Source organism: Canis lupus, chromosome 8 (genome assembly GCF_048164855.1).
Source record: "Canis lupus baileyi chromosome 8, mCanLup2.hap1, whole genome shotgun sequence".
In the NCBI taxonomy this organism is placed as follows: domain Eukaryota; kingdom Metazoa; phylum Chordata; class Mammalia; order Carnivora; family Canidae; genus Canis; species Canis lupus.
Window position 1 is genome coordinate 20,665,304 of NC_132845.1, and position 12,409 is coordinate 20,677,712.

Consider the following 12,409-nt stretch of genomic DNA (forward strand, 5'->3'; position numbering starts at 1 on the left):
TCCATTCCTTGTTGAACGGAGAAAACATAGGTACCATTGGGCTATGTAGGGATATACAAATTTAAACTTTCTTTTCATTCATGACTCCTTTGTAACTGTTTTTTCTCACTCTTCTCTGCTTACTCCCATCACTTAACTTTCTTCTCTTCTTCAAGCCTCAACTTCAACTAGTAGGATTTGGCCAGAGAATCAGTCAAGGACTTGATGGGTAGTAGGAGCTTAAATGTAAGTTCCTCCAATATGTAAATGGCTAGGATTTTGTGAGCTTGAATCAATTAACAAAGATAGCAACTTAGTTTTCATTTATCTCCTCTGTCCTTGCTCTACTTGTTAAGCCCTGTAGAAAAGAACTAGGGAGAATTAAAAGAGAAATGACCCAAATAAGTTCATGCATCAGGATGTTCATGGTTGTGTATGACAGAAAAGTCACTTCAAGATGGCTTGAAGGACGGATGCCTGGGTGGCTCAGTGGTTCAGCGTCTGCCTTTGGCTCAGGGTTTGATCCTGCCATCTGGGATAGAGTCCCACATTGGGCTCCCTGCAGGGAGCCAGCTTCTCCCTCTGCCTATGTCTCTGCCTCTCTCTATGTGTGTGTCTCTCATGAAGAATAAATACATCTTTAAAAAATAATTTTAGGGATCCCTGGGTGGCGCAGTGGTTTGGCGCCTGCCTTTGGCCCAGGGCACGATCCTGGAGATCCGGGATCGAATCCCACATCAGGCTCCCGGTGCATAGAGCCTGCTTCTCCCTCTGCCTATGTCTCTGCCTCTCTCTCTCTCTCTCTCTCTCTCTCTCTCTCACTGTGTGTGACTATCATAAATAAATAAAATTTAAAAAAATAATAATTTTTTAAAAAGATGGCTTAAAGGATATAAGGAATTTTGTTAGCATATATAACCACTATAGTTCAAAGATAAGTTAGTCTTTAGGCATGATTTGACCAAGGCTTACGCTCTTTTTCTGTAGTTATCTTTATCAATAATAAGTGAAATATTTGTATGAAAAATTAACAAATAGGATTACATGGTCTATTCTCTTCACCCCAGAGTCAAGCCAACCTTTTACATTTTGTACTCTTATCTCCTCACTAGTTATTATAGGTATTTAGTGTCTTAGTTCTTCCATTCTTTGTGTTTTCTTTGTTTTTAATTTGGCCACCAAGAAGTATCTTTCCCTGGGAGCCCTGCATTGGCTTCAGACTGCTCTTTCCTGAATGACTCACTAGTGTCTGTAGGGTTACCATGATTGGTTTGGCCTAATAAAAACCTGTCTCTAGAGCTGAGCATCAGTTTGCACACTGGAGGACTGTTAGACCAAAGGGACAGATAAAACGGATTTTGGTAGGTGAGTCACGGTGTCAACTATAATGGAGATGAAACAAGAGGACAAATTTCAAGTGAAAAAATGTTTATTTTACAGTTCCTCAACTAAGAATATTCCAAAGTTAAAACAATATCAAAAATTAATCACTTTGTTTTCATAGTTTCTGACCTGGGTGGGGTGGGTAGGGAAAAATGTCAAATTATGGACAAACAAAATGAAATCACTTCATTATACTGTTCTAAAACTGTGTGCATCTAGGTGATACTGAACAGCATTTGAATGGCCTAACTGTGATGCATCAGTCTGATGATAATGACACAAGAGTGTTAGAATCTGAATGTCAAGTACCTGTGCAGAAGGTAAGAGAGTGATGTTATTTTTTCCTCACAGATCTTGGAGGGTTTTAAAATTGAATATGGAAGTGGAACAAGGGGTATTTTAAGCCTTATCTTGAATGAGATTTTGGATCTCTAAGCTTATTTAATTAAAAATAAATATTCTTTGGCCTCTTCAATTAAAAAAAAAAAGTTATTTGTGAGCAACACCTCCCCTGTACCCTCTACCATCAGTTCTCATGCATGTATTTAATTATAAGTTCTATAATGCTGGTATTTGCCAACTATCCTGATTTTATTTTTTTAAGATTTTATTTTATTCATGAGAGACACAGAGAGAGAGGGAGAGGCAGAGACACAGGTAGAGGGAGAAGCAGGCTCCATGCCGGGAGCCCGATGCGGGGCTCAATCCTGGGATTCCAGGATCTCACCCTGGTCCAAAGGCAGGTGCTAAACCACTGAGCCACCCAGGCATCCCAATTCATCTCTGTTCTTAATTCTTTTGCACTCAGCAGATTTATTTTGGAGGTCTCCTGCCATCTCTAAAATCTTTATTATTCCTTTTTGTCTTATTTTTCCACTAGGCCAGGGTTTCTCTAGTTTAGCACTATTGACATTTTGGGCTTGGATAAGTCTGTATTGGGGGTAGGGCTATGCATTGTAAAATACTGAACAGGAACCTTAGCCTCTTCCTCACTGGATGCTAGTAGTACCCTTTCCCCCACCCCTGTGTGGCAACCAAAAGCATCCACTTACATTGCCAGATGTCTTCCCTGGACAGAGGGGAATCACCCCCAGGTGAGAATCAGTGCCTTAATTTTGCCTAGCTGCTCCCCTATGCCTATTATTTGGCTTATCAGAGGAACCAGTGACCTCTAAAATTGTTACATCCTTCCCAAAATTGATACAGTGAGAAGCCAGAACGTTCTACTACTTCTCTATCTAATTGAACATCCACTATGGTGATTTCAGTTTTAGTCTCTCTGTAAATGACCCAAATACGTATTTCTAGTCCTGACTTCCTATGATAAACATTTTTGATGACTTCTCGGTCTTCTGCAGCCTAGGAGTTGCCACGCAGGGGTGGGAGAAAGGGTGCTGCTAGCATCCAGTGAGGGAGGCTAAGGTTCCTGTTCAGCATTTTACAATTCTTTGATTTATTTCTAATATGTCTCCTTTTTTTCCAACCTCATAAACCAGTACTTACTCTTTTAATCTGAGCTCTTTTTAACATAACTGGTCTAACTTGAGACCCTCCTTATTCTAATCCATTTCACTTTTAACATTCTTACGTTGTTCTTCCCGATGTGTTCTCTTGATGACATTACTCATCTGTATGAAACCACCACTGGTTTCCAACTTTGACTCCAGAATGAAGATTAAACACCTTTACATTATGACCCGAAACTAACTTTTCAATCTGAACTAGATGCCTTATAACTCATTGCAACTGAACTATTCATTTCTCTCCAGATTATCCCTATTTATGCCTTTAATTATATTCATTCTTAATGAGGAATGCTTGCCATTCTCATATCTACCTTTCTAGTTGTTTTATTCTTTGTTATTCCTGAAAAACTGTCCTATACTCCCAAACCCACATACAAAGTTTACTATTTTAGCATCTGCCAAAATTTCATTGCAGTTAAGTAGAAATTTCAGGCACAAAGCTAGAGACCAATTTTTATCCTTCCTTTATTCCCTGTTTAATATATACCATCGGGTATTGCCATAGTTGTTTCAAACCTCTATCTGAAGATGGTATGCTTTAAATGACTGAGTAGTCAGATGAATTCTACAGTGGGTATTTAGCTTATTCCATGGGTAAAAACAAAAATAGGTTTTATTGACAACATATGGGAAACACTTCCAAAGGACATCTGGGTGACCACTGATAATGTCTGACTTTTATTAATTCATATATAGCTTTTATTATATGAGGTACCTTAACTCAGGTACCTTAACTCAATGTTCACTTTGTTGAGAGTTTTTATCATATAAAAACAGCTGTTGGGGTGCTTGGGTGGCACAGTCAGTTAAGCATCTTGACCCTTGGGTCGTAGTCCAGGGGTCGTGCGATTGAGCCACACGTTGGACTCTGTGCTCAGCACACAAGTCTGCTTGGATTTCTTGCTTCCTCTGCCCCTCCCCCAAAAATAAATAAATAAATCTTTAAAAAAAACAAGGGTTGAATTTGCCCATTCTTTTTCTGCATCAGTTGAAATGGTCATATGATTCTTATTCATTTTGGTAATGTGGTGTATCATATTTAATCTGTGTTCATCAGGGATATTGGCCTATGATTTTTGTGTGTCCTTATCTGGTTTCGGTATCAGGATAATGCTGGCCATAAAATGAGTTTGGAAGAGTTCCTCTCCTATTTTGGGGGAGAGTTGGAGAAGGATTGGTATTGGTTCTTAAAATGTGAAGCTATCTGTTCTTGGATTTTTGTTTGTTTGGAGGCTTTTGATGATAGACTCAGTGTCCTCACTAGTAATCAGTCTGTTTCAGATTTTCTGTTTCATCATCATTCAGTCTTGGAAGATTGTATCTTTCTAGGAATTTATCCGTTTCTTTCCAGGTTGTTCATTTCTTTGATATAATTGTTCATAGTAGTCTCTTATCTTTGTATTTCTGTGGTATCAGTTGTAATATCTCTTTCATTTATGATTCTACTTTTTGAATCCTCTTTCTTCTGACGAGTCTACCTAAAAGTCTGTCTGTTTTCTTTATCTTTTAAAAAAATCAGCTTTTAGTTTCATTGATTATTTCTGTTGTCATTTAAAACTGCTTCTGCTCGGATCTTTGTTGTTTCCTTCTTTCTCTAACTTTGGGCTTTGCTCTTCTTTTTTCTAGTTCCTTGTAAGAACTAGAAATGTATAAATTAGGTTATACATGAGATCTTTCTTGTTTCGTGATGTGTACATTTATCACTGTAAACTTCCTCTTGAATTGCTTTTGCCACATCCCATACATTTAGTAGTATTTCCATTTTCATTAGCCTCAAGATATTTTTTATTTTTTTTATTTCTTCCTTGAGCCCTTGGTTGTTCAGTAGTAGCATGATATTTAACCTCCATGTACTTGTGTTCTTTCTAGATTATTTTCTTGTGGTTCCCTGCTAGTTCCATAGTGTTGTCAGAAAAGATGTATGGCATGACTTTGATATTTTTGAATTTATTGAGATTTTGTTCTGTGGCCTAATGTGATCTATACTGGATAGTGCTGTTTACACTTGGAAAGAATGTGTATTCTGCTGGTTTAGGATGGAATGTTCTGAATATATCTATTGGATCCATTTGGTCATCCATTGTGTCATTCAAAGCCACTGTTTGTTGATTTTCTGTTTGGATGATCTATCCATTGATGTAAGTGGGGGATGAAAATCCCCTAGTATATTGTATTACTATTCCATACTTTCTTTATGTTTGTTATTAGCTGCTGTATGTATTTGGGTGCTCCCATGTTGGGTGCATAAATACTTATAATTGTTATATTTTCTTGTTGAATTGTTCTCTTTGTGATTATATAGTGTCCTTTGTCTCTTATTTCAGTCTTTGTTTTAAAGTCCATTTTGTCCAATACAAGTAATGCTCCCCTGACTTTCCTTTCTCTTCCATTTGCATAAATGCTTTTCCATCCCTTCACTTTCAATCTGCATGTGTCTGTAGTATGAAATTAGTCTCTTGGAGACATCACATGGGTGAATCTTGCTCCTTTATCCATTCCATCATCCTGTAGCTTTTGATTGGAGAATTTAGTCCATTTCCATTCAAAGTAATTATTGATAGGTATGTACTTATTGCCATTTTGTTGCTTGTTTTATGGTTGTTTTTGTAGTTATTCCTTGTTATTGATTTTTCTTGCTTTCTTGTTCAGTTTGCTGGTTTTCTTTAGTAACAGACTTGGATTTGTTCTCTTTATTTTTTTACATATCTAGTACTGATTTTTAATTCTTGGTTACTGTTAAGTTTGTATATATAACAGCTTATGCATATAGCAGTCCTTATTACATCGATGGTAAGTTGACCTATTCTTTACTCTTCTCCACCTCTACTGCCCCCTTTACTATGTTTCAGGTATATGGTGTCATACCTTACATCTTTTTATTTTGTGAATCCCTTGACTAATTTTTATAGCTATACTTAATTTTACTGCTTTTGTGCTTCCTATTCTTCTTCTTACTTATGGTCTTTAATTCAAGGAATCCCCTTTAATATTTCTCACAGGGCTGGTTTAGTGGTAATAAATTCCTTTAACTTTCCTTTGGGAAACTCTCCTTTTCTGAATGACAGGCTTGCTAGATAGAGTATTCTTGATTGCAGGTTTTTTTTAAATTTCCTTTCAGCATGTTGAATATATCATGCCACTTTTTTCTTTCCTGTATAGTTTCTGCTGAAAAATCTGCTGATAGCCTTATGGGGTTTTCCCTAGTATGTTTTCTTTTCTCCTGAAACTTTTAGAACTGTAGTTTGCCATTTAACTACTATGTGTCTTGGAGTGAACTTCCTTGATTGATTTTATTAGGGGTTTTCTGTGCCTCCTGGATTTGGGTTCCTTCCCCAGATTTGGGAAGTTTATAGTTATTATTTCTTCAAACAAAGTTACTCCCCCCTTTTCTGTGTCTTTTTTTTTTTCTTCTGGGATTCCTATAATTTGAATGTTTCTCTGGTTGGTTCTTTTTTATGTTTTCTGTTTTCTGTCTCTTTTTTGGTGGCTTCATTGAAGTCTCCCACCCTTTCCTGAATTCCAGTGAGTATTTTTATGACCAATACTTTAAATTCTCCATCAGTCATATTACTTATTTGTTTCATTTAGGTCTCTTGCTACGATTTTTGTCCTCTTCTTTCATTTGGAACTTACTCCTCTGTCTCCTGATTGTGTCTAATTCTCTGTGTCAGTTTCTCTGTTATGAAAGTCAGCTATGTCTCCTATACATGAAAGTATTGGGCTTTCGAAAAAAGGTCCTGTGGTGCCCTGCAGTGCAGTGTCCCCTGTTCACCAGAACCTGGGGTTGAGGGGTATCTCCTGTGTGTGTCATGTGAGCCCTATTGTGGCTAAGCCACTTTTGCCTTCAGCCTCCTCATCTGCAATGGCTTTCTCTGCCTGTTGTAGGCAGGATTTGGCTCCAGTTTTATTAGTGAGCCAGTCTTCAGTTTCTCCGGGTTTGAGTTGAGTCATACCAGGCATTTGCCATAGAGGCAGTAGCACAGAGCTGTTGAGTGCTCTCCCTGTGTTTTGCCTCAATAAGCTTTCATTGGTGGTTGAGTCCTGCAGCCGGACTAGATGTCTGCCCCCCAGCCCACAGCCAGGGCTATAGTTGGACTGCTGTGTGTGTGTGTTTATCTTTCCTTCTCTCCAAGTTAGTGGTCACTTTGGAGTGGTACTGGTTCCTGTCAGGGCTGCTTGAACACTGCCCAGCTTATGGCATCACTTTGAATCACTCTCCTGCCAAGAGCATATTGGAGGGGACAGGTACATAGGAGAATGCAGGGTGGAGTACAGTGCCAGCAAGAGCCACTTCAGTTCACTGGACGGGACCAAGGCAAACCAAGTTTTAGGGCACAGGTTTGTGGAAGCATGGGGGCAGAGCAAGAGGTATTAATAAGTTATGTGGAGAGTGTTGAGGTCATGCTGGTTCCAATGTCTAAGCTGAGGGTGAGAGGAGGGAAATGGCATCCACCACTTCCTTTGTTCTTGGAGAAGTCTGTCATTGATTCCTGCCCCTCTGGTTCATCTCCAGCACACAATCTGAAAGGAGTAAACACATCTCCCTCTCATATACACCAGCTGTTTCAAACTAGTGCTTCTATTGCTGTATCTTCACAGTGCTGTTGTGTTCTTCCAAGGATTTGGACTCCACTCTCCCAGTTCTCCCATAGAGCCTTCTAATTTTTAATGTTCCAAGTGTTAAAGACCTGCTAATTTGATTGTAAGAACTTGTGAAATTCAGTCTCTCTGGTCTCCAAAGCCAGATATTATGGTCATCAACCTTCCTGTGCCTAGGGTGGGTGTCTGTTTCTTTCTCCTGCCCATGCTCAGCATCCTTCCCTCCTGCAGACAGTCTCATAGAGAGTCCAGTGGGTCTGTTTGGCTCCTCACCACCCTTGGTCCTTTCTACCCTATTGTGGCCTCTTCTGTATATTTAGCTGTGCAAAGTCTAGTCTACCAATCTTTGGAGTCATTTTCTGAGTTATTTACACTGATGTGTATGTTACCTATTTGTATCAACAGGACAAGGTGAGCTTAGGATCCTCCTCCTTTGCCACCTTCTATATATAATTCCTATACATTTATTTTATTTTTAAAATATTTACTTATTCACTTGATAGAGCACATGGACATGAGCAGGGAGAGGGGCAGAGGGAGAGAGAGAATCTCAGCACACTGCCTGCTGAGCATGGAGTGCAAAGTGGGGTTTGACCCCATGACCCTGAGATTGTGACCTGAGCTGAAACTAACAGTTGGACACTCAATGAACCAAGCCACCCAGGCACCTCTGTATTGGAAAATTTTAAAATACATATATTTCTATGGGTTGCACTGATCTAGATCGTGATCATTTAAGAACAGTGTCACAATCAGTTAACTTTTTAAGAAAGGAAAGATAAAGTCATGTCAGAGGGTTCCCAGCAAATTACTATGTCATTCTTATGGCATCATCTTTCCTTCATTATTAATAATTTGTATATTTGATTTAGTTTTCATATAGGACCATAAATATCTTTTTACTTATTTTTATATTCCTTGAAGATTCTCATACTCTTAATATAGAGTAACCCCTGAACAACACAGAGTTGAACTGTTGGGTCCACTTATAACCCAGCTTTTTTCAATACAGTATAGTACTGTAACATATTTTTTCAGTATGATTTTCTCAGTATTATTTTCTCTTTATTATAAGAATACAGTATATAATACATATAACATAGAAAATATGTGTTAATCGACTGCTTATGTTATTGGTTAAAGCCTTTAGTTGACCACAGGCTATTAGTAGTTTTGGGGGGAGTCTGAAGTTACACATGGACTTTTGACTATGCAGGTGTCAGCACTCCTCATCCCCATGTTGTTCAGTGTCAACTGTATATGTTTTACATTAAATTGAAATAATTGGTAAGCATTCTATTTTAATTTGGTCTTTAATGAATAGCTTATCTGTTGTCATATTTTCATATTTTTAAATAATTTTTAAGTAAGATTACATAGAGACCTTTAGAATCTTAATTTGATCTATTATTGTATCAAAAATATTGTTTTCCTTCCAGTATATAGTTGACATCTGTAGACATATACTGAATCAGATATATTTGTTTTAGGATATAAAGATAAAGAATGCAGACTCTTGGAAAAGTTTAGGCAAACCAGTCAAAACATCAGGTGTACTGAAATCCTCAGATGAGCTCTTCAACCAATTTAGAAAAGCAGCAATAGAAAAAGAAGTAAAAGCTCGAACACAGGAACTAATACGGAAACATATGGAACAGAATACAAAGGAACCAAAAAGAGTTCAAGAAAATCAGAGGTCAGTCATTTACTGGAGTAAGGGAGCCTAGGAGATATGGACTTTTTTTCATTTCAGTTTCTTTTTGTTCAAGTATTCATTCATGTCTGCATGCATTGACTATGTATAGCAATCTCCATTCCCAATGGTGGACATGTAATTTTAAATATATTTCTTTTTTGTCAAGTGACCATGATTTAGCTATTTAGTAGAATACAAAGCGAATTATAATTGTAAAAAGTAAATTTTATTGATATTTTTAATTGACAAGTAGTATCTACTTTGAAGAGGATAGAAATTATCAAGTGATTAAGATATTAAAGATACTAATATAACTAAATCATAAAGACATCATTATTTTCAAGAAATGTCTTGTTTCCATTCTATGTGTAAGAACGTAGCAATATACTTGCTTAGTTTCCATAATCTTCTCTTTGTTAATATAGATTGCCTTTGCAAAATTTGACATCAAAAGTCAAACTTAAAAATGATATAACATATGAAAGGAGGGATCTAAAACATTGCTTTATGCTTATAATTGAATTAACATATCTTTGTAATAAAAACTTTTAAGGAATTTGAAACCTACTTTGAGCTATATTGTTTCTTTAAGGGACCTTGGCTTCACTCAAGAATCTTTTTCAAACAAAATGCAAAATCAGTACCTTGGAGAACAGAAAGACCATCAGCAGTCTTCAGAAGCTCAAGATAAATACAAACTCTGGCTTCTCAAAGACCGTAATTTAGCAAGGGAGAAAGAGCAAGAGCGGAGGAGGAGAGAAGCAGTAAGTAAATTTTACTTTACTAAATCTAACTAAGGAAAGATTTAACAAAGCAGTGGCTTTTACAGGTTCAAAGATATATTCAGGGTGATTTTCAGTGACAGTGAATTTACATTGTTGGTACATTTACCTATCACTCTGGGCTGTTAACTAATTACAAATTAAAAACAAATAAACCCTTTTTTTTTTTTTAAAGATTTACTTATTTATTTTAGAGATAGAGTGGGGGGCGGAGCAGGGGGAAGAGGGGGGATTCAAAGCCAACTCCACCCTTACCTCACCAACTCCACCCTTACCTCAGAGCCCAAAGTGGGGCTTGATCTCACATCCCTGAGCTGAAAAAAAAAAATTTCATAGTTGGGGGGCACCTGGGTGGCTCAGCGGTTGAGCGTCTGCCTTTGGCTCAGGTCCTGATCCTGGGATCCTGAGATCGTGTCCCACGTCAGGCTCCCTGCATGGAGCCTGCTTTTCCCTCTGCCTGTGTCTCTGCGTCTCTCATAAATAAATAAATAAAATCTTTTAAAAAAAATAAATAGATTTAAAAAATTTCATAATTGGTGTCAGTTTGGATGTCATCAACATGAACATTTAGAGAAGGCTTCAGAGTATAGGAAACATTTATTTCCTTTGTCTTATTTATTAGATTTTATTTATTTGAGAAGGAGAGCACAAGTGGGGTGGGGGTGGGCAAAACAGAGGGAGAGAGAAGCAAACTCCCTGCTGAATAGGGTGCCCATGGGAGGCTCCATCCCAGGACCTTGAGATCATGACCTGAGCCAAAGGTAGAGGCTTAATTGACTGAACCACCCCTGCATCCCTATTTCTTTTGATTTAATTAGAATTCTGTTTACTTTAGCTTATTTTTAATGGCTTCTTAGCATTTAATGAACATACTGAGTGTTATACGTGCGATTTGGTTTAATTTTCATAAATACCTATATATAAAATAAACTTGGTTAAATAATTTGCCCTAGGTTACACAGTAAGTGGCAGAGTCAAGAAAAGCCTGTAGCTTTATTGCTATGCATTTTAGTTTCCTCAAATAGTTAAAGATACTGGTTCATTCAGAAAATAATTTTATGTGTCTAGCACTATTTTGATTATAGAGATAAATGAAACAATATACTCAGTTCATGTCCTTGTTAATAGTCTGTCAACACTGATAATTTTCTCTTATTTGGAGAAGTTTAGTGTTTGTGTAAGCTTTAAGTTTTATTTATCACATGAACAATAATTTAACAAAAATCAGTATTTGAACAGAAATAGAAAATTAGACTCATTACATTAAATAAATTGTGTTCATTTTGTAGATTCTGTTCTAAATGTTTTGATCATTTTTATATATATCTAATGAAGGCATAGATATTTTTAAAGTAACATTGAATTTTTTTTCCTTGTTTCTACAGATGGCTGGTACCATTGATATGACTCTTCAAAGTGACATTATGACAATGTTTGAAAACAACTTTGATTAAAACATTAAATTAACCATCAACTTAAAATGAATGATATAAAAGATTAAAATGTATATGGTAAAATGATTGCTTTAAAACACCACGATACCAATCTTATATTGTACTTGCTCTAAAATGATTAAACAATTTTCACATATATTTTTAATAGCTATATGTTCATTTTCTAAATGACATAATTTACAGGAAATTTTATAATTTTGGATCCCTAAAAATTGAATAAATTCCCAGATGTTATTTATTTTATAAATAATTGTCTGCTATGTATTATAGTCCCTGTCTAAGCAGTAAAAATCCAAAAGAGACCCTTGTTTAAAAATGAAAAATACATAAAAGTGTATCAAAAACAGCTCCTGTTGTTTTTAACTTTTAAAACAAATATCTATCTGCCTTAAAATATTTTGAACTTCTAACAAATAATACTTGGTTTCTTTGTCAGGTTATATAATATTCTCTGCTGATTCTGTATGCAAAATTTATATTGAAATTTAGTTTAAAGAGTATTATGTATGGTTTGGATAATGTTAAATTTGAGCAAAATAATAGTAAATATTATGATGTAAGTTTCTATAGGAACTTATACAATTCTTATATGCATATGTGATAGTAATGAATGTTTTACATTTTTACTTAACTATGTAGTCTTTAAATCTGTAAATTATTTTTGTTTCATCATTCTCAAGTTGCAATTATGTATAAATCATGTGTATCCACTTCATATATTTTAGCATTTTGGACTCTTGAAGTGTAACATGACTCAGGTCCTATTATGATACCATCTAAAGTGAAAACTCTGTGTGTGTGTGTGTATGTGTGTGTTTTAGAGCAAAAGAGAAAGTTTTCTTGACTTCATTTGTTTTTATACTCAATATAATTTTTTGAACTATCTAAACTACAGTCATTTAAAAAATATCAACTAGTGGCTAAATGATAGTGACACTTTCATGAAACATAGCTAGAATCAAAGTAGCTGTCATACTCATTAACTACAAC

The 12,409-nt window shown here is 36.2% G+C and overlaps 1 protein-coding gene across 1 annotated transcript in view; it reads left to right on the forward strand.

Moving 5' to 3' along the window:
* BRDT (bromodomain testis associated) overlaps positions 1–11,763 on the forward strand; it is a 57,471-nt gene extending 45,708 nt beyond the window's left edge. Inside the window, exons 16-19 of the mRNA XM_072834469.1 lie at positions 1,582–1,682; positions 8,978–9,183; positions 9,776–9,947; positions 11,351–11,763. Of these exons, the coding sequence (XP_072690570.1) occupies positions 1,582–1,682; positions 8,978–9,183; positions 9,776–9,947; positions 11,351–11,419 (548 nt within the window). The 3' untranslated portion in view covers positions 11,420–11,763. The remainder of the gene's footprint in view (positions 1–1,581; positions 1,683–8,977; positions 9,184–9,775; positions 9,948–11,350) is intronic.
* Positions 11,764–12,409: the final 646 nt, after the last annotated feature.